Genomic DNA, 22,149 nt, shown 5'->3' on the forward strand with positions numbered 1-22,149 from the left:
CTTGCTCACTTCCTTGACTTGGTCAGGAGCTTGAGTACAGGCTGTTAGGTGTCAATAGCAGTCTTTTGGGGCACTCAGGGTTCCTGCTGCAACTTCGTCTGCCCCCTTTCTGCATCATCCTGGAGGGTAAAGGATCAGTCCAACTAAGGTCCAACTAGCATCCTGAAAATCTCGGCATGTTTCCTAGTTTCTTTATTCTTTGATTTATCAAACAGGTACCTACATGGTTTACAATGGAATCAGTCTAAAAAAGTTTAAAATTAAAAGTAAAACATATTGTAAAATTAAAATAAAAGTAAAAGAAATAATAAAAGAGGGAGCATGATATACTGGAGACAAAACAGGAGGAGAGGTTTGGTAGATTTAATAAATACATTGAGATCCAAAAATAAAAATAAAGGGATGGACGCTGACTGGTGGTTTGAGGCAGAGAGCCTCTCCTGATCTAGCTACACTTTGAGGGAGCTGAAGCAGGATGCATCACTATTTCCTTAGCACTATTTCCCCAGCACATGGTCTTGAGTATAGGCTGTGACAGCCTATGGGGAAAATCGGGAGGGTGGGGGTCTTAAAAAGCGTGTTTTGACTGTTTCTGAAGTTAGATCTTTGGTCCCCCTCCTCTACAATCCTATTTTTTTGGTCTACCCTGAAACATTTTGAAGCCGTTTTTGGTTCCAAAACATGTCGTGGTGGCCATCTTGAATTTCCTGATTTTTTTTTCTAAGTTCTTCAATTCCTTCCAAACCCCTCATTTTGTCCCAAAACTGCCAGGGATGGTGGAGTCCTCAGACCCTAATACCCCTATTTCTTGCCTCATTTGCACCAGATGGGTGACTGAAGTGTGCCCTTGTGCCACATGCTGTGCAGCGTAGGATGGAGGGGTGGGAGCTCAGGCTTAGCCCCTCTACAGTCTTCTAGAGCTGGAGAAAGGCAGATGGTCCCTTTGAGAAAAGAAACACCTTCTGGAGCCCTGGGACAGCCTCCCTGCGCACCAAAAGAGGATGTGGCCCAGACTTAATGTGGGATTGGTAGGTGATTGAAAGGCATTAGCTCATTAGGAAGTCAGGGACACAAGGGACAGCCTGGATACAGAACATTTTTCCCCATGGAGGAAGGGTGGGCCACTAGGGGAATTGCACTTGAGATAAAGCCTATGGTGGGCCTAGAAACAGGAGGGAATTCAGGGCTTCAAGGGGAGTTGGGTGATGGGGAGAATTGGTGAGCTACTAGGCCACCAGGAATTTAAATACTGGACAACTCAGGGGCTCTGACTTAAAGAATCCCTCAGACTTGGAAGTCCCGGGTTGGGGTTCCTCTAACTCAGAAGACCTAGGCTTAGGCCATCTAGAACAATAGACTGCACTGTTCCCCCAGTGCAGTCACAGATCCCAATGTTGCCTTTGGAACAAAAAGTTTGTTCATTTGTAGTGTACAGTTTTGATGCAAAATTTGACTTCTATCTGAATATATAAGTAGAATGGGCACTATTCACTAGTTTTATATGTGTCAGGAATAAGGCTCTTATAGATGAAAGAATGAAGCCAGATGTGTATTTAAAAGCAATGTTGTTATGCTTTATGAAACAAAGACCACCAAAACCAACCCCAATAAAGATATATTAGTAGCATCCTAAAGAAAATTGTTGTCTTTCTAGGAATCAATTTCGACCTGTAGGTTTGCGCAGAGAGTTGCCCTTATCAAAAATGAGGCTGTTCTTAATGAAGAAATAGATCCCAGGCTGGTAAGTTTCATGTTTTCTTGATGAACAATTAAAAATTCTAATGAAATAAGGTACACTATAAATGAACAGATACATTCTTTGACTTGTCTGCTTTTTATCTCCAGATTTTGACAGCCATTGCTGCTTTAGTTGGCTGTAAGGAGACAATTATAGTTAGTTTCCCCCTTTTAAATGCTGGTAACATAATGGGGAAAGCTTAGAAGCTTTTAAATAAGAACCATATTCTACTTCACTGTCCTGGAGAAAGCATGGTTGGGAGATCAGGCAGATCATGGCAGTGGCTCAGCTACTTATAAGACATTAATCTCTTGTTCCAGAATCATTTCATTAAGAATGAAAATTAAATTATATGTTATATTATACAGGGGAATATTTTTATAAAGGTTTTTCCACATGCAGTCTTTTTGCATATGGAAATGCACTGTCAAGAAATATACTGACAAAAACACAAAGAGAAAAGCACAAAACCAGCCTCGATAAAATCAATATCAAAACACAAAAAAGGGGCAAGTGAGATGTCTTAAAACAAGCAAATGAGACACGTTTATTAGTCCAACAAAGAGAAACACTTTCATCTATTGTGGTCCTAACTAGGATCCCATTTTCGGCACAAGCCTTCCTCAGGGGAATTGTGAGATACTTGTTAATGAGGTGTACGCAAATGCCCTTGTTGGCGTGTTGTACTCTGGAGCAAAACCTCATTAACAAGTATCTCACTAGTCCCCTAAGGAAGGCTTGTGCCGAAACTGGGATGCTAGTTAGGACCACAATAAATGAGAGTGTTTCTCTTTGTTGGACTAATAAACATGTCTCATTTGGTTGTTTTAAGACATCTCACTTGCCCCTTTTTTTGTGTTTTGATGAAGAAATATATTGATACCATAAAGTCGGTCTGAACCCACTCCTTCTGTGGCCTTCATTTCCTGGATGTTTTCAGGTATCAGTCATAGGAAAGCTGACTATCAAAGATGTAGATTCATTCCTGTCCGCCCTTCTCAGCAATCTCAGGGACCTTGCTCTTGCCACCAGCTGCAGGGGATCCAGAAAGCCCAGTCAGCTCTCCAGCTGAAGCAGGGGACAAGCATTAGCTCCAGGAGCGCATAATTGCAGTAAAATGACCATCCTGGTTGGTCTACAGGTAGGGGGGAGGCTATTTTTTTCCCCTAACAAGATGGCTCCTTATAACCTCAGACTGGATGGATCTTGAAATAATCCAGGATTGGCAAGAACTTCCTCTAAATTGTCCACCAAGTGAATCAAAATTCAGCTCTCGACACCAGACTATTGTTTCAGAGGAACTCTCTCCCTTTTTCAGGCCCATATGGTCAAGCTTATGCCATCAGGGACAAAAGGAAGGTGTTATGTTTGAAGAACTTTCTCATGCCCAAAAAGGGATGGGCATGAGGAAGTACTTCAAGAAATCCCTCATGGGATTTCTTTCCATCTTAGACCTAAGGGTCCTGAACAAATACTTGATCAAAGAAAAGTTCAAGATAGTTTCCTTAAGCACCCTAATTCCCATGATTCAGGAAAGAATTGGCTATGGTTATATCCATGTACAAATGTTTCCCTGTCACAGGAAGTATCTTTGATTTTGAGTAGGGAAACACCAATACCAATACTGCACCCTGCCTTTCGGTCTTGTACCTGTTCTCAGAGTGCCCAGAAAGTGCAACGTCATTATACAGACTGGAAGTGCACATGTTTGCCTACCTGGATAATTTGCTGGTCAAGAACACATCCCAGGAAGGTGCACAAGAACTAATACAGAGAATCATTTTGGTGTTGGAGCTACTAGGGTTCGTCTTCAACTCAAATACGTTCTGTTGCTTTCTGAGGGCCAGATTCTCAAAACTTAACCATTCCCTTAACAATGGTCACTAAACCATTTCCAGCCGGTTTAGCGTGCCAGTATTTTATCAGTCAATTATCAGAATAGCTCACCATGGTCTTTTCTAAGCTTCCTAGCAGACTCTGACTCTGCCCTGCAAATGTTGTACAATGAGGTCTTATTAAAATGGTAGTAAAATGGCATCATTAATATTTAAATTAGCAATCTGGCCGATTCTCTTTCATTGCCGGATGATTCGCTAACCTTGTTGTGCTACATTTGCGGACAAAATTTTCAGACAGGGTCTGAGCTGTTGTAGCTTTACTTTCCGGTCAGTGCCTGATCACTGATTGGCTCAGGAACATAAGGTTTGACAGCTCAAACCCCTGCCCCATGCAAATAATAAAAAAGACCACCAATCCCTCCCCTACCATCGATCTCCCCCAGTGCTGTTTGATGGCTCCTGTTCAGCAGGTGGGATGCCCACTTCCTCCTGCCTTGAGCATCCCTCCCCCTCCCCCCCTGACAATCCCTCGACAGCTCTCGCATCTTTAAATTGAAAGACAACAGAAGGGATTCCCACTCTCTCCTGCCACTGGCATCTCCTGTTCCCTTCCCCCCCCCGACGTCCCCCCAACAGCCTTCCCCCCCATGCCCCTGTACTTTGAAATTGAAGGATGGCCAGAGGGATGCCCACTCCCTCTGGCCAGCAGGCCTGCCTCTTCAAATGGTGGGTCTTCCCCTTCCTGGTGCATCCTGGGATGTACTAGGAGGGGCCTAAGGCCCTGATTGACTCTGGTGCCTAAGGTCTCTCCTTGCCTGGTGCATCCTGGGATGAGGAGAGGCCTTAAGCACCTGAGACAATCAGGGCCTTAGGTCCCTCCTAGTACATCAGAGGATGCACCGGGAAGGGAAAGGCCCACCATTTTGAAGAGATGGGCAAGCCAGCTAGAGGGAGTAGGCATCTCTCTGGCCATCCTTCAATTTCAAGGTACAGAGGTGCGGTGGGGGGGTTGTCATGGGACAGGAGTCACCGTTGGCAGGAGGGAGTGGGCATCCCTCTTGCCAAGACATGGTGGGGGAGTTCGGACCAGGCAGCGGTGACTGAGGCAGGAGGGAATGGGTATCCCTTCTGTCGATCTTGTACAATGTGTTGGGGGAAGGCATTTGGAGATCCAGGGCAACAGCGGGCGAGGGAGTGGTGTTGGTAGGAGGGGGGACCTTTCTTTCTGCTACTTTTCCTGCCGGTCAATCAGCTGAGCCAGCAGAACTCAGGGAGACCTGTAACTCAGTTGATCAGGGCAGGGAGAGCAGCTTTGACAGAAGGGAGCAAGCACCAGGCACAGTTTCTCCCTCCATTTAACGGCAATTCTCCATACAAATAGCATGTATAAAATTTGCACATCAGACTGTTTTAGGCCATCCCTTGGTCTTCCCTCTGCCATGTTCCCGACTCCCTCTGTTGCAATTTCCTGTATGTGGGATACAGCAGAAAGAAGTCCCAGGGCTGGCCAAAAGCAGCCTTCTGTGTAAGCTATTGCTACTAGCAAGCAAGGTAATGTTTAAAGGACTGCGGGGGAAGAAGAAGGGAGGGAGAAAGGAGAGGAAGAAATGCCAGACTAGGGGCTGGAGAGAAAAGAGGAGAAATGTTGAGGAGGGGAAGAAAGCTTAAGCGATGAGAGTGGTGGCTGGAGACACCACAGGGTGATCGACGCAGCCATCGAAGTTGGATCAGGGCGCCAAAACACTTTGAGCCAGCCCTGGTTATTGAGGGTCTGTCCATCCATACACATATGCATGTTTGTACATTCACATCCTGTACCTCATTTCTCAGCACCCCCCCCCAAACACCATCATACTCTCTCCCTACACACTCTACATACATATCCCCCAATAATCATACACAGTCACTCCTACTTCTGGTATTTGTAGTTCCCTCTTTTCCTGCTCCCCACATGTTTCCTGTTAGAGAGAACCCTTAGGGGAAGGGAACATAAAGGAGGGAGCAAGAGGAAAGCAAAAAAGATAAAAGTCTGCCCGGAGTCCTCTAAAAGTTCTAGTTTCATCTTTCCATATAAGGTGCCTAATGCCCTCTCCTATGTGGCAACTTTTATATTTATTGGAACCCTGATGCGTGAGACCTTGGGAGCCTGAGTGTTAAAATGGTAGTTGGCATTTAATGTGAGCAAGTGCAAAGTGATGCATGTAGGAAAGACGAACCCAAACTATAGCTACGTGATGCAGGGTAGAGAATGACCCGGGGAAAAAATTTGTCCCCGTCAATGTGAGCTCGGCCCTGTCCCCACCCCATCTCTGCCAGTTCAGTCCCATTTCTGTGCTGTCTCTGCCAGCTTGGTCCCTGTCCCCACCCCGTCTCCAGAGCAAGGATCAACAAAACGCTGTCTCCCCTCTCCTCACAAATATCCCCTCCACTATTGAGAAAACTGAAGTCACATTACTTCAGAATGCTACATAGAAAAATTAAGCTAACATAATACTTCAGTTACACATGGCAGGAATAGTGTTAGGGGAGTGCAACTAGGGAAACTACCCCCTGGTCAGAGAGATCCCTAAGCCAGATGGAAGCTAAAGAAGAACAGCTGGGGCTTTGTGATCCCCAGTTTTGTCTAACACCAGCTCTAGTAGGATACATATTTCAAATCTGATATATTTTAATCACAAAATAGAAAATGCAATTATTTTTTTCTACCTTTTGTTGTTTCGTCATTTCATTCTTCAAGTCATGTTGGTCTCAGGCACTGGTCTCTTCTTTCTTTTGTCTTCTCTTAATTCACTTACCAGGGTCTCCTGACCATTTGACATTTCTTCTTTCTCCATGCTCACCATCCATCTTCTATCTCTGTGTATGTATTGTTCCCCATGTTCAGCATCTCCCATCTCTATGTCTCATATACGTCCCTTTCTAGTATTTCCCCTGTGCCCATGTCCCTGCCTTCATCATCTCACCATTCTAAGATCCCCTTCCCCTTCCGCCAGGGAATGGGGAAAGAGAGAGAGAGAGAGATCCAGGGTGCATCTCTCCCAAACTAAACTAAAACTTAACTTTATATACTGGGTCTTTAATCAGAGGAAGCTCAACGCGGTTAACAATAAGTTTAAAAATAAGCTAAAATACAAGAGGACTAATTTTCAAAATGTTTAGCAAATAGAAAAGTTTTTAAAGATTTACGGAAAGATTGGAAAGAGCTGGGACACCTCAAAATTAAAGGAAGTTCATTCCATAATTGAGGAAAATTAAAGCCAGAGAAAGGCTAAAATTCTTGACTCCTTGAGTTCCTTTCCTAGAAGAGAGGGCCAGTTTAAATCGTGGAGTCCCTCTCGCATATGAAAATCTATAAACATTCCATAGAAGAGGAACAAGAGGGACAAAAATACCATATAAAATTTTGAAAATAATACGAAAACATTTAAACTGGATTCTGAGATAAGCTGGGAGCCAATGGAGACTCAAAAGCAATGGAGTCACGTGGTCGAATTTGCTTTTTCCATAAATCAACTTCGCAGCGTATTCTGAATCAATTGTAATCTTTGGAGGCAGATCTTTGTGATGCCAAGATAAATGACATTACAATAATCTATCTGAGATTGGACCAAGACAGAAAAATGAGGTTGATGGAAAAGAGTTCTAACCTTCCTCAGCATTCGCAAACTGAAAAAACATTTCTTATCCAGAGAGTTTATTTGATCCTTAAAGGTAAGGGAAGAGTCATAGTAACATAGTAGATGACGGCAGATAAAGACCCAAATGGTCCATCCAGTATGCCCAACCTGATTCAATTTAAATTTTTTCTTCTTAGCTATTTCTGGGCAAGAATCCAAAGTTCTACCCGGTACTGTGCTTGGGTTCCAACTGCCAAAATCTCTGTTAAAACCTACTCCAGCCCATCTAAACCCTCCCAGCCATTGAAGCCCTCTCCAGCCCATCCTCCCCCAAACAGCCATATACAGACACAGACCATGCAAGTCTGCCCAGTGCTGGCTTTAGTTCAATATTTAATATTATTTTCTGATTCTAGATCCTCTGTGTTCGAAAAGTATTCCCAAAATCTTGGAGGAGAACTCAATTTGTAGGGAGGCTCCAGAATCCAAAAGTGCAGTGGAAGGAAGATAATCCAGTTTTGGCCTAACCACAAAAGTTTAGTTTTGGCTGCATTTAACTTCATCTGGACAGACATAGCCCAAGTTTGAAGTTTGGAATACAGTAGTTTATTTTAAAAGTTAAATTGGTAATATTTGAGTCAATCTCAATCAATATAAGATGTCATCCGCATAGGTAAAAAGCGTTTCCCAAGCTGACACATCCAACATTTATCTATCTTTCATCCCCTGGATCATAAGCAGCATTTTTCACCATTGCCCACCAGCCCCATGCCTAGCATTTCTCCTTCTATCACCCCTCTCCAGCACCATGCCACACCTCTCCCTCCAGCCTTGCATCCCCTTTAATCTGTCCTCTATTCCTTCTCTACCACCATATCCAACATTTCTTCCTCTCATCCTTCTCTTCCCCATATATCTCTACCTCACTCCTCTCTGCCCAATAATTTTCCTCTGTGTTCCTTTCCCCATGTGCACCATCTCTTTCCCTCTCACATACACTCATGCCCAACAATTCTCCCTTTCTATTCCTTCCCTTATGTCCCATGTTCATGCCTCCTCCCTTCCTTCTGTGTCCAAAGTTTGTGTCCCCCTCCCTGCCTTCCAGCCTTTGTCCAAAATTAGTGCACCTTCCATGTCCCAATGTGTTCCTTCCTCCCCCCCTCTTCTCCCTTGTCCCACGTTATCCCCTCTTTCCCTTACTTGTTCCCTTCAGGGCTGTCCAGCTGGGCATGTCCCCCTCCGCCAAAGCCGACACGAGGGCTTCCCTTCGATGTCAGAGCTGACATCGGAGGGAAGCCTTGCTGATCAGCCGGGGATCCCAGTTATCTTGACTGACTTTCTTCCAGCTTGGCTGGTCCTTTTCTTCAGCACCAGCCACACTTGTTATATTGAGCACTGCCTTTGGTTATGCAAAGTTCTGGGGGTCTAAAACTGCTCTTACAATGAATGAAGCTTACTTATGTTTAGCTGCTTTAATCTTTCTACATTTTCTGTTTTGTTTTCCTAGATGCTCAAATTTTCTTGGTGTCTTTCCCATTCTTTTTCATTGTGCCTGAACATCAGTTAGTGGGTTACTCCAGTCCAGTTTGTTGCTTTTTCATTTGCAGATGATTGTGCAATTGAAGAAGGAGATCCAGACACTGAAGGATGAGTTGGCCATAATCACTGGGGAGCCAAGAACAGACGATCTCACACAGAAAGAGCTATTAAAGTAATTTCAGTCTTTATTTCCCTTTTCTTTTTGTGCAATAAACATTTGGTTGAGTTATTTTAATGGAGCAGAATGGTACAGAGACACTACAGATCTCTGAATTTCACTAAAGCACAGCATATCCGATGCCAATTTCAAATGGCCTGGTGCCACGCAAAGCTGTACAGAGGTTGGCAGTATTTTATGCAGCCTCAGCTCAGAGGAAGTCAGGAAACAGAAAGTGGAGGATGGGAATGTCCTGCTGGTGCCAGCTAAGAAAAGCTATTGTAGAATAACAATTTCAAAATGAAAGAGATACTTCTACACAGCCTCTTAGAGCTTAAAAAAAAAAAATCCCAGAAACTTGTTTTGTGTCAGGGAGCTTCTTAGTATATCCTTTAGCTTCTCTTCTTATGCCAAAATAAATCATCAGTTTCAAAATACAACAGAATTATACAGAAAGATCTGAATTTTAGATTTAATCAAAGTACTTTCGTTTTTCAGATGTTTGAATTATACTGTACAGTTCAATGCAAATTTTTCCCAAAAGTTCAACTTGGAGAATATTCATAGAGGACAATTTCCAAAGTTATCTGAGAAAATGATGATTTATCCAGGTAAATTGGCCTCTCTGAAAACTCCCTTTCTTTGCCTAGCTAAAAGCATGCAGGTTTTTGCAGCATGTATACTTTTAATTGGATCAAAAGAATGGGGGTGGGGGGAGGATGCTTAAGTCAGGGGATGAAAACAGCACACATATTTGGGATTTCTAAACTGAATGTACTGTTTTTTCTCTGGGGGTATGCAGGCACACTTGTAGGTGAAGTCCGCTGACGAAGACTATGTGTCGGTGCTCTCCCCTTACTGGGCATATGCGGGAGTCAGTACTCCCACCGCCCTTCCCCTTGGAATGCCAGATTTTTTTTCTAACCGCTCCTGACAGGTCACAGCTCTCCCCTGTTCTCTCCTCATTTTTCTTCACAGAAAATAAATAAATAAAAAATTAACTAACAATAATAAATAAGTTCTAGTTTCATCCTACCATATAAGGTGCCTAATGCCCTCTCCTATAGAGAGAATAAGTATAACAATTCAGAGACAGATAGATATCAGGTGAGTCTGTACCAAGCGTTAAAAAAATTAAAAATAAAAAAAAAAGGATTTTGACCGAGTGAGGAGCCTACTTCATGGGACACAGCTCTCTTTCATCTGTCAAAACATTTTCAAGTTTAGCGCTGTTCTTTAAACAGAGGGCACTAGAACTGCAAAGCCTTTTTTTCCTGACTTCTTTCTTCAAGCTGTGATGGCCAGCAGCTCTGAAGTGATTGGCACTGGAACTTCACCTCAGGCAAGTCAGCTGCCGACACTGCCACTATCTCTCTCCCCCCAAGGCCCTGTTTCGGCACTGCAAGGGGAGGGAAGCCAACATATGCTGATGCCATTAGAAAATAAAAAACCAGCAATATTGGCAGGGGGAAAAAAGAAGAAGCTCCCGACACGGGACATGAATTTGGCCCCTCTTCCATCGGACTTCTCATTATCACGGAGCTCCTCTACAAAAGCGGCTTCCTCTTCAAAGCACTCAAAGGCTCCTCTGGGCTCAGCCTCAGCCTCACGGTCCTTTCCTGCTGCTTCAGAGGCTACAGGTACTTCTCTAAAGTCATTTAAAGAAAAGGGGGGGCCTTCTTCTTCTATAATATTAGAACTGGAGCCGATTCACCCCAAAAGAATTTCTAGGCCGGCAGTGCAAGCAGCAATGTCTTCACAGGGAAATGAATCTTTTCAGGCAGTTTCTGGTTTTTTCTCATTGTTTAAAAAGTTTATGCATGATTAGTGTGACCATATGGCTCCAGAAAAAAGGGGACGGATTGAGACATCCGGGTTTTACTTCCATTGAAAGCAATGGAAGTAAGGAGAACAGATTGAGACATCTTGGTTGCTTTCAATGGAAGTAAAACCCGGATATCTCAATCCGTCCCCTTTTTTCTGGAGCCATATGGTCACACTATGCATGATAGTGCTTCCTTCCTACAGACTTCTCACCAGCTTCCTCCTCTTCTGCAGGCTTACCTTTATTCAAATTTAATTCAACAGGTTTCCCAGGAAACACCTTTACTTTTAACTTCAGTGCCACCTTCGTCTCATCTGTCATGGGCTCCTGGTGCACCCAAATGCTCTTCTCTGATGCAGCAGCCCCACTCTCCTTCTGCCTGGTCAGAGCCCAGCATCCTACCAGACTCTGACCCTCAGCCAGACCAGCCTATTCAGCCGAGCTCCTCTGAGGAGTATTCCTATCCAGAGTTTATACAGAAAGTTTCTTCTTTACTTAGCCTGAATGGGGCGGCTATCCCAACAGGTAGTAAAGATTTTCAAGCTATCCTATAATCTTGTAAGACACCACTGAAGAAGTTGTCGCCTTTGTCAGTGTCCACAGCGTCCAAACGCTTGAAAACTAAATATAAAGTTCATAAAGCTCCTGGTCACGATCAACAAAATAAGAGATTTTACTCCCGTTTCTTCCTCATTCCCAAAAAGACTCAAGGTCTACGACCCATTCTAGACCTCAGACCTCTAAATGCCTGCCTCAAAAGAGAAAAATTCCAGATGATATCTCTACCAACTATTCTACCTCTTTTGAAACAATTCGATTGGTTAACCACCCTAGACCTCAAAGATTCCTATACCCACATTCCCATCCATGCTACGGTTCAAATTCCTGACTCAGCATTTCCAGTACAAGGTGTTACCTTTCGGCTTTTCTTCAGCACCAAGAGTTTTCACAAAGTGCCTGGCTGTGGTAGCAGCACATCTGTGAAAACAGCATCACATGGTCTTTCCGTACTTGGACGATTGTCTCCTGGTGGCACATTCCGAAGACCAGTTGCTTATAACACATCCAGGCCACAGTTCAAACACCTCAATCTCTAGGATTCATCATCAATCATCAAAAGTCCAATCTACTTCCAACTCACTCCCTTATGTTCATCGGTGCACTCCTGAATACAGATCATGCAAGAGCCTATCTTCCTCCAGAAAGACATTGTGCCATCATTGCCCTTGCAGAGTACTTCCTCTTCCTCCATCCATCATGATAACGGCAGATGCTTCCACATTGGGCTGGGGAGTGCATCTCAACCAGTGGTGCACTCAAGGGCACTGGTCGGCGTACGAACAAAAGCTACATATCAACCACTTGGAACTCCGGACAGTATACTATGCTCTTCGGGCCTTCCATCATTGGCTTCCCAACAAACAAGTTCTGATTCAAACGGACAATCAAGTTACAAAGTTCTATGTGAACAAGCAGGGAGGTTCAGGATCTCTCCCTCTCTGCAGAGAAGCTTTTCGTCTATGGACTTATGCTCTAACTATAGGGGTCCATCTGCAAGAGGTCTACATTCCAGGAGAACACAACATCCTTGAAGATTCTCTCAGCAGGAAGCTCAATCCACATGAGTGGACCCTCGACCCTGCCATTTTACATAAGATATTCCTTCTATGGGGCACTCCAATAGTAGATCTCTTTGCTTCACAAGCCAATGTCATATACACAACATTTTGCTCTCTAAGCCCAACTTTTCGAGCAATAGCAAGGGATGCTTTCTCCATACATTGGGGCAACAGTCTTCTCTACGCTTTTCCTCCATTTCCTCTAATATCCAAGGTGCTTCAAAAAGTTGCTATGGACAAGGCTCACATTATTCTCATTGCACCTTGTTGGCCCCGTCAAATTTGGTATCTACTCCTGGACATTCTGGATGCTCCCCCAATTCCTCTCAGAGACCATCCATCTCTGCTATCTCAACAGCAGGGCAGATTACTTCACCCCAACCTTCGCAGTCTCAGCCTGACAGCTTGGAAATTGAGAGCGCAGTCCTAGACAATTTCCCAGTTAATGCAGCAAGTGAAAACTGTTCTTCTAGCAGCAAGACGTCCATCTCCCAGGAAATCATATCATTCTAAATGGAAAAAGTTTTCCATCTGGTCTCAGGATCACATCACAATCCTCTCACCTGTCCAACAGAACACATTTTGTCATATCTCCTGCATTTGTCGGAGTTTGGTCTTATGTCTAACTCAGTTCAATACCATTTGGCAGCAATCTCAGCTTTTCATATTCCTGTGGATGATAAGCCTCTTTTACATCGTCCCCTCATCTCTAGATTTCTCTGAGGTCTTCACATTCTTAAACCTCCCATTCATGATCCACCTCCAGTGTGGGACCTGAATTTGGTGTTGGATGTCTTGATGCATGACCCATTTGAACCTCTGGGATCTGCTTCACTTTCTTTTCTTACTTGGAAAACAGTTTTTCTCACGGCTCTAACTTCCGCCAGAAGAGTCAGTGACCTACAAGCATTAGTTACTTATTATCCTTATCTTCAATTTTTCCCTACTAAAGTACAACTCAGAACTCATCCAAAATTTCTTCTGAAGGTTGCAACAGATTTTCATCTCAACCAAACTATAACCTTACCAACGTTTTCCCCTTCTCCGCATTCTTCTTCAGCAGAGCAACATCTCCATACGTTGGACTGTAGACAAGCATTGCTTTTTTGTATCAGAGCAATGGCTTCCTTCTGACAATCCAACCAGCTTTTCATTTCCTATAATCCAGCTACCCGGGGAAAATCAGTCTCAAAAAGAACTCTTTCTTCTTGGATAACACAGTGCATAAGTTTTTGCTATACAAAGGCAGATACTCAAACACCTGGAAAAATTGGAGCTCATAAAGTTAGGGCTACAGCTACTTCCATAGCAAGCTTAAGATCTATTCCTATTCAGGACATTTGCAAAGTAGCAATGTGGTCATCTGTACACACTTTTACTAAACATTATTGATTGGATTTTTGATTGCAGTTTTGCTGTGCTGAGATTTTCTGATCCCTTAGTTAGATTTTTCAGCCTTTTATACGTTTTCTTGATTTTTTGTTGGCCTATTTTAGGTTACCTTTAAGCTTTAGGTACCCAGCTAGGTTATTTTTCAAAACTGAGTTGTTTGATTTCACTGTGGTTATTTTCCTGGATATGTCCTAGAAAAATGCTCCCAATAACTTTAAAAAGTGTGTTAGAAGCAATAGGCACCCAGTATAAGAGGCTTGTGAGCTCCACCTCTCACTCAGTTGTCTGGGGCAGGACCACTCATGCAAGGTGCCTACATCTCTGGCTCGGGGTCCACTGGGACATACACCCTTGAAGCGTCTCAACTCCTCACTGAGCCTACCAAAGCAGATCAAATCTGGACTTCATTCTCCAACCTGTCCATCCCAGACACAAACAAACTACTATCTAAATTGTCCGTGCACTGCAGCTCCCTAGACAACTGTTCCTTTTATTTCCTCACTACTGTTCCTGAACAGATCGCCAGCTGGATTTCCAAACTCCTAAATAACACCCTAAATCATGGCCACTTGCTAGAAACAATGGGTAAAATAGCACTCACCCCTATACCGAAATCACCAAAGGTAGATCTCTCCTCAGCCTCAAACTATAGACCCATTGCAGGCATACCTATCCTGACAAAAATCATTGAGATCCATGTGTGCAAATAGCTCACAACCTACATTGAACAACACTCATGCCTCCACCTTTCCCAATTCGGATTCTGGCAACAGCACAGCACAGAACTTCTCCTCCTTATCTTGATAACAAAAAACAAACAACTACACAGTACAGGAAGTCAAGCAATACTCCTCCAATTTGACATCTCAGCAGCCTTTGATTCAGTAGACTACCACCTACTAATAACAAAACTGTCAGAAATTGGCATAACAGGCACAGTGTTAAGATTGTTCTCAGATTTCCTGAAAAACAGGGAATACATTGTCAAACTGAACGGATAGATTTCCAACCCCTGGAAAGCCTTCTGTGGCATGCCACAGGGCTCCCTACTCTCCCCCATCCCATTTAATCTCTTCAAGTTTCAAGTTTATTAGGATTTTATATACCGCCTATCAAGGTTATCTAAGCGGTTTTTACAATCAGGTACTCAAGCATTTTCCCTATCTGTCCCGGCGGGCTCACAATCTATCTAACGTACCTGGGGCTATGGAGGATTAAGTGACTTGCCCAGAGTCACAAGGAGCAGCGGCGGGGTTTGAACCCACAACCGCAGGGTGCTGAGGCTGTAGATCCAACCACTGCGCCACACACTCCTCTTCATGATCTCTCTCTGTAAAATCATGTTTGAAGACAAGAGCATATTATCCAATGCAGATGACATCTTTATCCTTATTCCCATAACCAACAATCATTCAGACATCACCAACAAAGTCTCACATAATATTGAAAGAATCCAAATCTGGACGACTACCAACAAATTAAAATTAAACACAACTAAACCTTAAGTTCTATACTTCCACACACCCCAACAGACGGCACCAACAAGCATTACTGTTCGATCGGGCAAGACTCTCCCTGTAGAAGAATCCTCCAAAATCCTAGGTTGCATCCTGGACTCCACACTTACCATGGAACCACAAATCTCCAGTCTCAGAAAGAAATCCCTCTATACCTTGAGACAACTAAGATTAATACTTTCACCAACACCACTTTGCCTTAGTTATACAGCTGATGATACTTCCACAACTTGACTACTGCAACTCCATCTACATGGGGATCAACACCACTCTGATTCACAAAATGCAACTCATCCAAAACACCACTGTCAGACTAATCTTCAACCTGAGAAAATATGACTCAATTACAGCCTTCATCAGGCTGCAGGCAAGTGAGAGAGGTGATAGAGAAGGAGGCAAACTGGCTGCAGGCCACTATAGAGGTGTAAGCATCATCTAAACATAGAAACATAGAAAATAATGGCAGAAAAGGGCCACGCCCATCAAGTCTGCCCACTCTAATGACCCACCCCCCTAATTTCTTCCATGAAGAGATCCCACATGCTTATCCCATTTTTTCTTAAAATCTGGCATGCTGCTGGCCTCGATTACCTCCAGTGGAAGATCATTCCAATGATCAACCACCCTTTCGCTGAAGAAGTACTTCCTGGTGTCGCCATGAAGTTTCCCACCCCTGATTTTCAACAGATGCCCTCTTGTTGCCATGGGTCCTTTAAGAAAAAAGATATCTTCTTCCACCTCGATACGGCCCGTGACATATTTAAACATCTCAATCATGTCTCCCCTCTTTCTGTGCTCCTCGAGTGAGTATAGCTGCAACTTACCCAGCCGTTCCTCATACAGGAGATCCTTGAGTCCCGAAACCATCCTGGTGGCCATTCGCTGAACCGACTCAACTCTCAGCACATCTTTTTGGTAATGTGGCCTCCAGAATTGTACACAATATTCCAGATGAGGTCTCACCATGGATCTGTACAACGGCATTATGATTTCCGGCTTTCGGCTGACGAAACTTCTATGGATACAACCCATCATTTGTCCAGCCTTGGATGAAGCTTTCTCCACTTGTTTGGCAGTCTTCATGTCTTCACTAATGATTACCCCCAAATCTCGTTCTGCTGTAGTCCTTGCTAAGGTCTCACCATTTAGGGTGTAAGATCTGCATGGATTTCTGCTGCCAAGGTGCATGACCTTACACTTTGTGGCATTGAAACTTAATTGCCAAGTCATGGACTAATGTTCCAGTAAGAGTAGGTCCTGCGTCATAATGTCTGGCACTGTGCTTTTGCCTACTATGTTGCATAGTTTGGCGTCATCGGCGAATAATGTAATTTTACCTCGAAGCCCCTGAGCCAGGTCGCTTACGAAGATGTTAAATAGGATCGGACCCAAGACCGAGCCCTGCGGCACTCCACTGGATCACCTCCAACGTTTCGGAGAGGGTACCATTCACCACCACCCTCTGAAGTTTACCTTTAAGCCAGTCTTTAACCCATGCAGTTAACGTTTCACCTAATCCCATTGAACTCATCTTGCTCAATAACCTGTGGTGTGGGACGCTATCAAAAGCTTTACTGAAGTCCAAGTACACGACGTCCAGGGACTCCCCCATATCCAGCTTTCTTGTTACCCAGTCAAAGAAGCTGATTAGATTGGATTGGCAGGACCTTCCCTTTGTAAATCCATGTTGATGGTGATCTCGCAGATTATCCTCGTTCAGGATCGTATCTAATTTGTGTTTGATTAGTGTTTCCATAAGTTTAAGTTTCAAGTTTAATTTGCATTTGATGAATCGCTTATAACAATATCTAAGCGATGTACAATTTAAAAACCATCAGAATGTGGCAATACATATAATTTGAACAGGTTAGACAACTGACAAACAAATTGGACAAACAAGAGTAAGATGGAAAGGCAAGGGAAAGTTACAATTTCGTTGTTTGTTTGTTCACTATCGATGTGAGACTCACCGGTCTATAATTCGCAGCCTCTGTCCTGCATCCCTTTTTGTGGAGTGGAATGACGCTAGCTGTTTTCCAGGCCAACGGGACTCTTCCTGTACTTAGGGAAAGATTGAAGAGCGTGGATAACACTGACACTTTTTTAAAATTCACTTTAATTCAGTTGCCTAGGAGAACTATATGGTATTTACTGAAGTTTGCACTGTTTAATTTTCTTTGTCACTTTATTCTTTGGCATTTGATACATATCATAATCTCAAAATATAATAAAAGGTATTTCTTTCTGCATGTTGTCATACAATTGAACCCCAGCTTGGCCCTGCTCTGCCCTTCTCCGCTCCACCCTCTTTAGCCTCCCCAAACAGCTGAGAGCCATCAACCACCTATGAACTCTCATCTTCATTGTTTGCCTCAATCCCACTGGTGTTTCCAGAGAGAAGACCTAATCCTGAGCCATGCTGACATGACAGGAGGCAGCACTAAAAAACTTACGCTGACATGACAGGAGGCCAGCACTAAAAAACTTCTGTGTTATTTTATTTTACATGTACTGGTTCTCCATAGTGTTTTTTCTTTGACGTTTCTACTGTCTATATTTTCATTGGGATAGGCATGGCTTTATAACAGAACTGCTGATCTGATCTAATTAATATAAAAACATAGTCAAATGAGAAGCTGCACTACAGAAGATATTTTGAAGTACTTTTTGACAGTGGTTTCCCTCTGGGATGTCTTGCTACAGAAGATGCTGTTTGCTTCATTAATTTTCCAGGCCAGCCTGTAAATTTTCCTGAAGTGGTAGATTTGAAATTAGTACTTTAAAATTGTTGGACCCATTACATATAATTTATATTGCAATTGTTCTCCTCACTTTAGAAAATTTGTATATCAACAGGCTATTATATTATTATATTATAAGTTAACATAAAAATTGCATTTAAATTGAATCTTTTCTCTTACTTCTGAGCATCCTGCCAGAAAGGAAGAGGCCTTTTTCATTTCAATGATGTTGGCAGAATTTAATTTTATTTCAATATATATATTTTTTTAACTACAAATGAGCTCACTGGCGTCTCTGATAGTTTCTGCTCAGAATCAAGAGACTGTTCTGTAGAACCCACGCTTCCACAAGTTGTGCCAGTTGGAAGCCATCAGAGTTGGAAGTCCTGGTTTAGCACTTTTGTTTTGATTAATAACTTATCTGACAGCTATTTTTTCAGGTAAGAGCACCATTAAAGAGTGCTTTGTAGCAAGTTTTAGAAAATAGGAAGCCATTTAAAGTTATGATGTTGGACTTGTAGGCAAAGGGACAAACAGAAAACAAAATTGCAAAACTACTGGCAAAGAAAGGAAGCAGCATGGCCAGAAGGGATTCCCAGGCTCTGCTAGCTGAAGACCCAGAGAACAGGCCAGGGAAGTAGAAAAGGAGTGAGGGAAGAAAGAATGAGACATAGAGAGAGGGTAGGAGATCATTGGAAGAACAGAGTGGTAGTGGGCAAGAGTAAGAAGAGAGAGATTATGAGGTAGTAGAGGAGGTGCAAGAGAATGTAAAAACTTCTATTCTCTGTTTCTCTTTCTTATGTATGATAAGCAGTTCTTTTCTTTCTCTTAAGTTTTTAAAAATTTTTTTTGCAAACTGCTGATTGTGCCCACTGAAAGACGGTATAACAAGCACAAATATATACAAACATTACTATAATTCCCTCTATGCACAGTCATCCCCCAATACACTTTACTCCAGTGCATGCACTTTTCATTCCATACTCCCTAGGTTAAATGAAAGTCAGATAGATACACATACAAACAGTCACACGCACACACACACACACACACATGCTCCAGTTGTAACATACACATGCAGGTTATTGCATTATAAAACATCTTCTTGTAGGTTGCCATGCAATTTTTGACTTCTACATATTTTATAAAATGAGGGGTTTTCCCTTTCTAATTTCCTTTTCCCTTCTGTTTATATTTTTGTATCACTCCATGATTCTACTCCACTCAGGATTTTGTAGACTTTAGAAATATAGAAACATAGAAAGATGATGGCAGAAAAGGGCTATAGCCCATCAAGTCTGCCCACTCTACTGTCCCACCCCATTAAGTCAGAGTGCTGCTCGACCCACGTAGAGATCCCACTGGATGTCCCATTTATTCTTAAAGTCGAGCACGCTAGTGGCCTTGATCACCTGCACCGGTAGTTTGTTCCAGTGATCCACCACCCTTTCTGTAAAGAAATACTTCCTGGTGTCACCACCAAATCTCCCTCCTCTGAGTTTGAGCAGGTGCCCCCTTGTGACTTTAATCATATCTCCCCTCAGCCTTCTCTTTTCCAAGCTGAAGAGTCCTAACCTTTTTAGTCTTTCCTCATACAAGAGGAGTTCCATCCCCTTTATCATCATGGTCGCTCTTCTTTGAACCTTTTCTAGTGCCGCTATATCTTTCTTGAGATAAGGACACCAAAATTGAATGCAATACTCCAGGTGAGGTCCCTCCCACCGCCAAGCAACCCCCCCCCCCCCCGACACCCTCCTCCCCGGCAGTAGGAGAGGTACATTCGGGGAGTGGCCTAAGGCTCTGATTGGCCCAGATGCCTAAGACCCCTCCCATAAACAACCTAGATTGGCCATTTGGCCTTTATCCGCTATCACGTTTCTATGTTTATATATAGCTCTGGGGATCAGAATCCCAGAACCTTGGATATACTGGTAAAGAGGGAATTTCTATTTGTTCTATTTATCCTCTTTTTACCTTATAGCGTCCTTCTGGCTTAACTTCCAGGCATGTGGCCAGCAACAGGGTACCATAGGAGGCCAGGGGGGTTACAGTAGGAATAGACAAAACTGATAAGAATGAAAAAGCTGCTCTTCATCTTCATAAATTCCATGGAAATTTGTGGCTTTAATAATAATTTAGGTTGCTAGGCTGTAATCTATTAAAAGACATATGGAGACAGGTTTTAATTAGCATAACCATTAGTCACTCCGGTGGGTAAACAATCTGTGGTTTAAAAAACCCAGTTCTTTCTCCTCCTTGTTATCAAACAGAGTATTATTTTACAGCTGCAAACTTTAGCCATCATAGCGGCTGAACCTCAGCTTGTGCTAGCAGGGATGGACTATGTGGCTAATGCACTTTATGATGTAATTAGAGTCAGGGCGAGAGTCTCCACTTATTCCATCTCCACCCGATGTATGCGTTAGATCAGACAATGGGAGGGCGATTCAACCTCCAAGACTAAGTTTCCAAGTTTCCAAGTTTATTGATTTTTAATATCCCGACCATCAAACAATTGTCTGGCCGGTTAACAATAAAATTTAAAAAAGAATTAAATATAGTAGTTTGTGCAAAAAGATGTCTAAGTTAAACATAAATGACAAAGACTTGACGTACTGGAGTGTGAGGGCAGTAAGAGAGGAAAGGGAAAAAGTTACATTGTATAGGTGAGAAGGAGAGAGTGGGGGGGAGGATTGAACAAAGGGGAGGGGAGCGTTAAAATGATGAAAGCTTGCTAGCCGAAAGAAGAGAGAGAAAAAAGAAAAAAGAAAAAAAAAATTCTAGCACCACTATATCTTTTTTAAGATAAGGAGACCAGAATTGAACGCAATACTCCAGTTGAGGTTGCACCATGGTGCGATACAAAGGCATTATAGCATCTTAATCTTGTTAACTATCCTGTTTTAAATTATTCCTAGCATCCTATTTGTTTTTTTGGCCACCGCTGCACATTAGGCGGAAGATTTCATCATATTGTCTACGATGATACCCAGATCCTTTTATTGGGTGCTAATCCCCAAGGGGGACCCTAGCATCCGTTAACTGTGATTCAGGTTATTCTTCCCAACGTGCATCACTTTGCATTTCTCCACATTAAATTTCATCTGCCATTTGGACGCCCAGTCTTCCAATTTCCTAAGGTCTGCCTGCCTCCATTATATGAAAGTAGGAGTACTCCAGGACTGAATTGAGAAACACTGTTCTAGAGCTCTTGCATGCTTTGGAATGAACTGAAGGGGGCAGCAGATCCCTGGGAGAAGGAGGTGGTTTCAAAAGCTGTGATTGACATCTTTCTGAAGTATGCTCACGAGCAGTGGCGTACCTAGCATATGTGACACCCGGGGCCCATCATTTTTTGACACCCCCCCATCTATATGAAAAATATGATTTTTAGTAACAATCTACATATCTCACAACAAGATTGCTTAAAAAGATATGGAACTACGGGGTACAAGGGGAGGTCCATCGATGGATCAAAAACTGGCTGGCAAACAGGAAGCAGAGGGTTGGCGTGAAGGGCCACTACTCAGACTGGAAAGGGGTCACGAGCGGAGTTCCGCAGGGGTCGGTGCTGGGACCGCTCCTGTTCAATATCTACATAAACGACCTAGAGGCGGGAACCAAGTGTGAAGTCATTAAATTTGCAGATGACACCAAACTATACAGCAGGGCCCAAACCAGGGAAGACTGCGAAGATCTCCAAAAGGATCTAACGCAGCTGGAAAAGTGGGCCAAAAAATGGCAGATGAGCTTCAACGTGGAGAAATGCAAGGTCATGCACGTGGGGAAAAAGAACCCGATGTTCACATACAAAATGGGGGGAACACCACTAGGGGTCAGTAACCTGGAGAGAGACCTGGGAGTGATGGTAGACGCATCACTGAAGGCATCGGCGCAATGCGCCACAGCCTCTAGGAAAGCAAACAGAATGTTGGGTATCATTAAGAAGGGTATTACGACCAGGACGAAGGAAGTCATCATGCCGTTGTATCGTGCAATGGTACGGCCGCATCTGGAGTACTGTGTCCAGTACTGGTCACCGTACCTCAAGAAAGACATGGCGGTACTTGAGGGAGTACAAAGAAGAGCAACTAAACTGATAAAGGGAATGGAAAATCTCCCATATACCGACAGATTGAAGCAGTTGGGATTTTTCTCCCTGGAGA

General features: G+C 43.2%; 1 protein-coding gene across 1 annotated transcript in view; it reads left to right on the forward strand.

Annotated features, from left to right (window-relative positions):
• Positions 1-22,149, forward strand: part of KIF6 (kinesin family member 6) — a 511,469-nt gene that overhangs the window by 181,287 nt on the left and 308,033 nt on the right. The window contains exons 9-10 of the mRNA XM_033938641.1: positions 1,655-1,741; positions 8,801-8,904. Coding sequence (XP_033794532.1) covers positions 1,655-1,741; positions 8,801-8,904 — 191 coding nt within the window. The remainder of the gene's footprint in view (positions 1-1,654; positions 1,742-8,800; positions 8,905-22,149) is intronic.

This window comes from Geotrypetes seraphini, chromosome 3 (assembly GCF_902459505.1).
Source record: "Geotrypetes seraphini chromosome 3, aGeoSer1.1, whole genome shotgun sequence".
Taxonomy (NCBI): domain Eukaryota; kingdom Metazoa; phylum Chordata; class Amphibia; order Gymnophiona; family Dermophiidae; genus Geotrypetes; species Geotrypetes seraphini.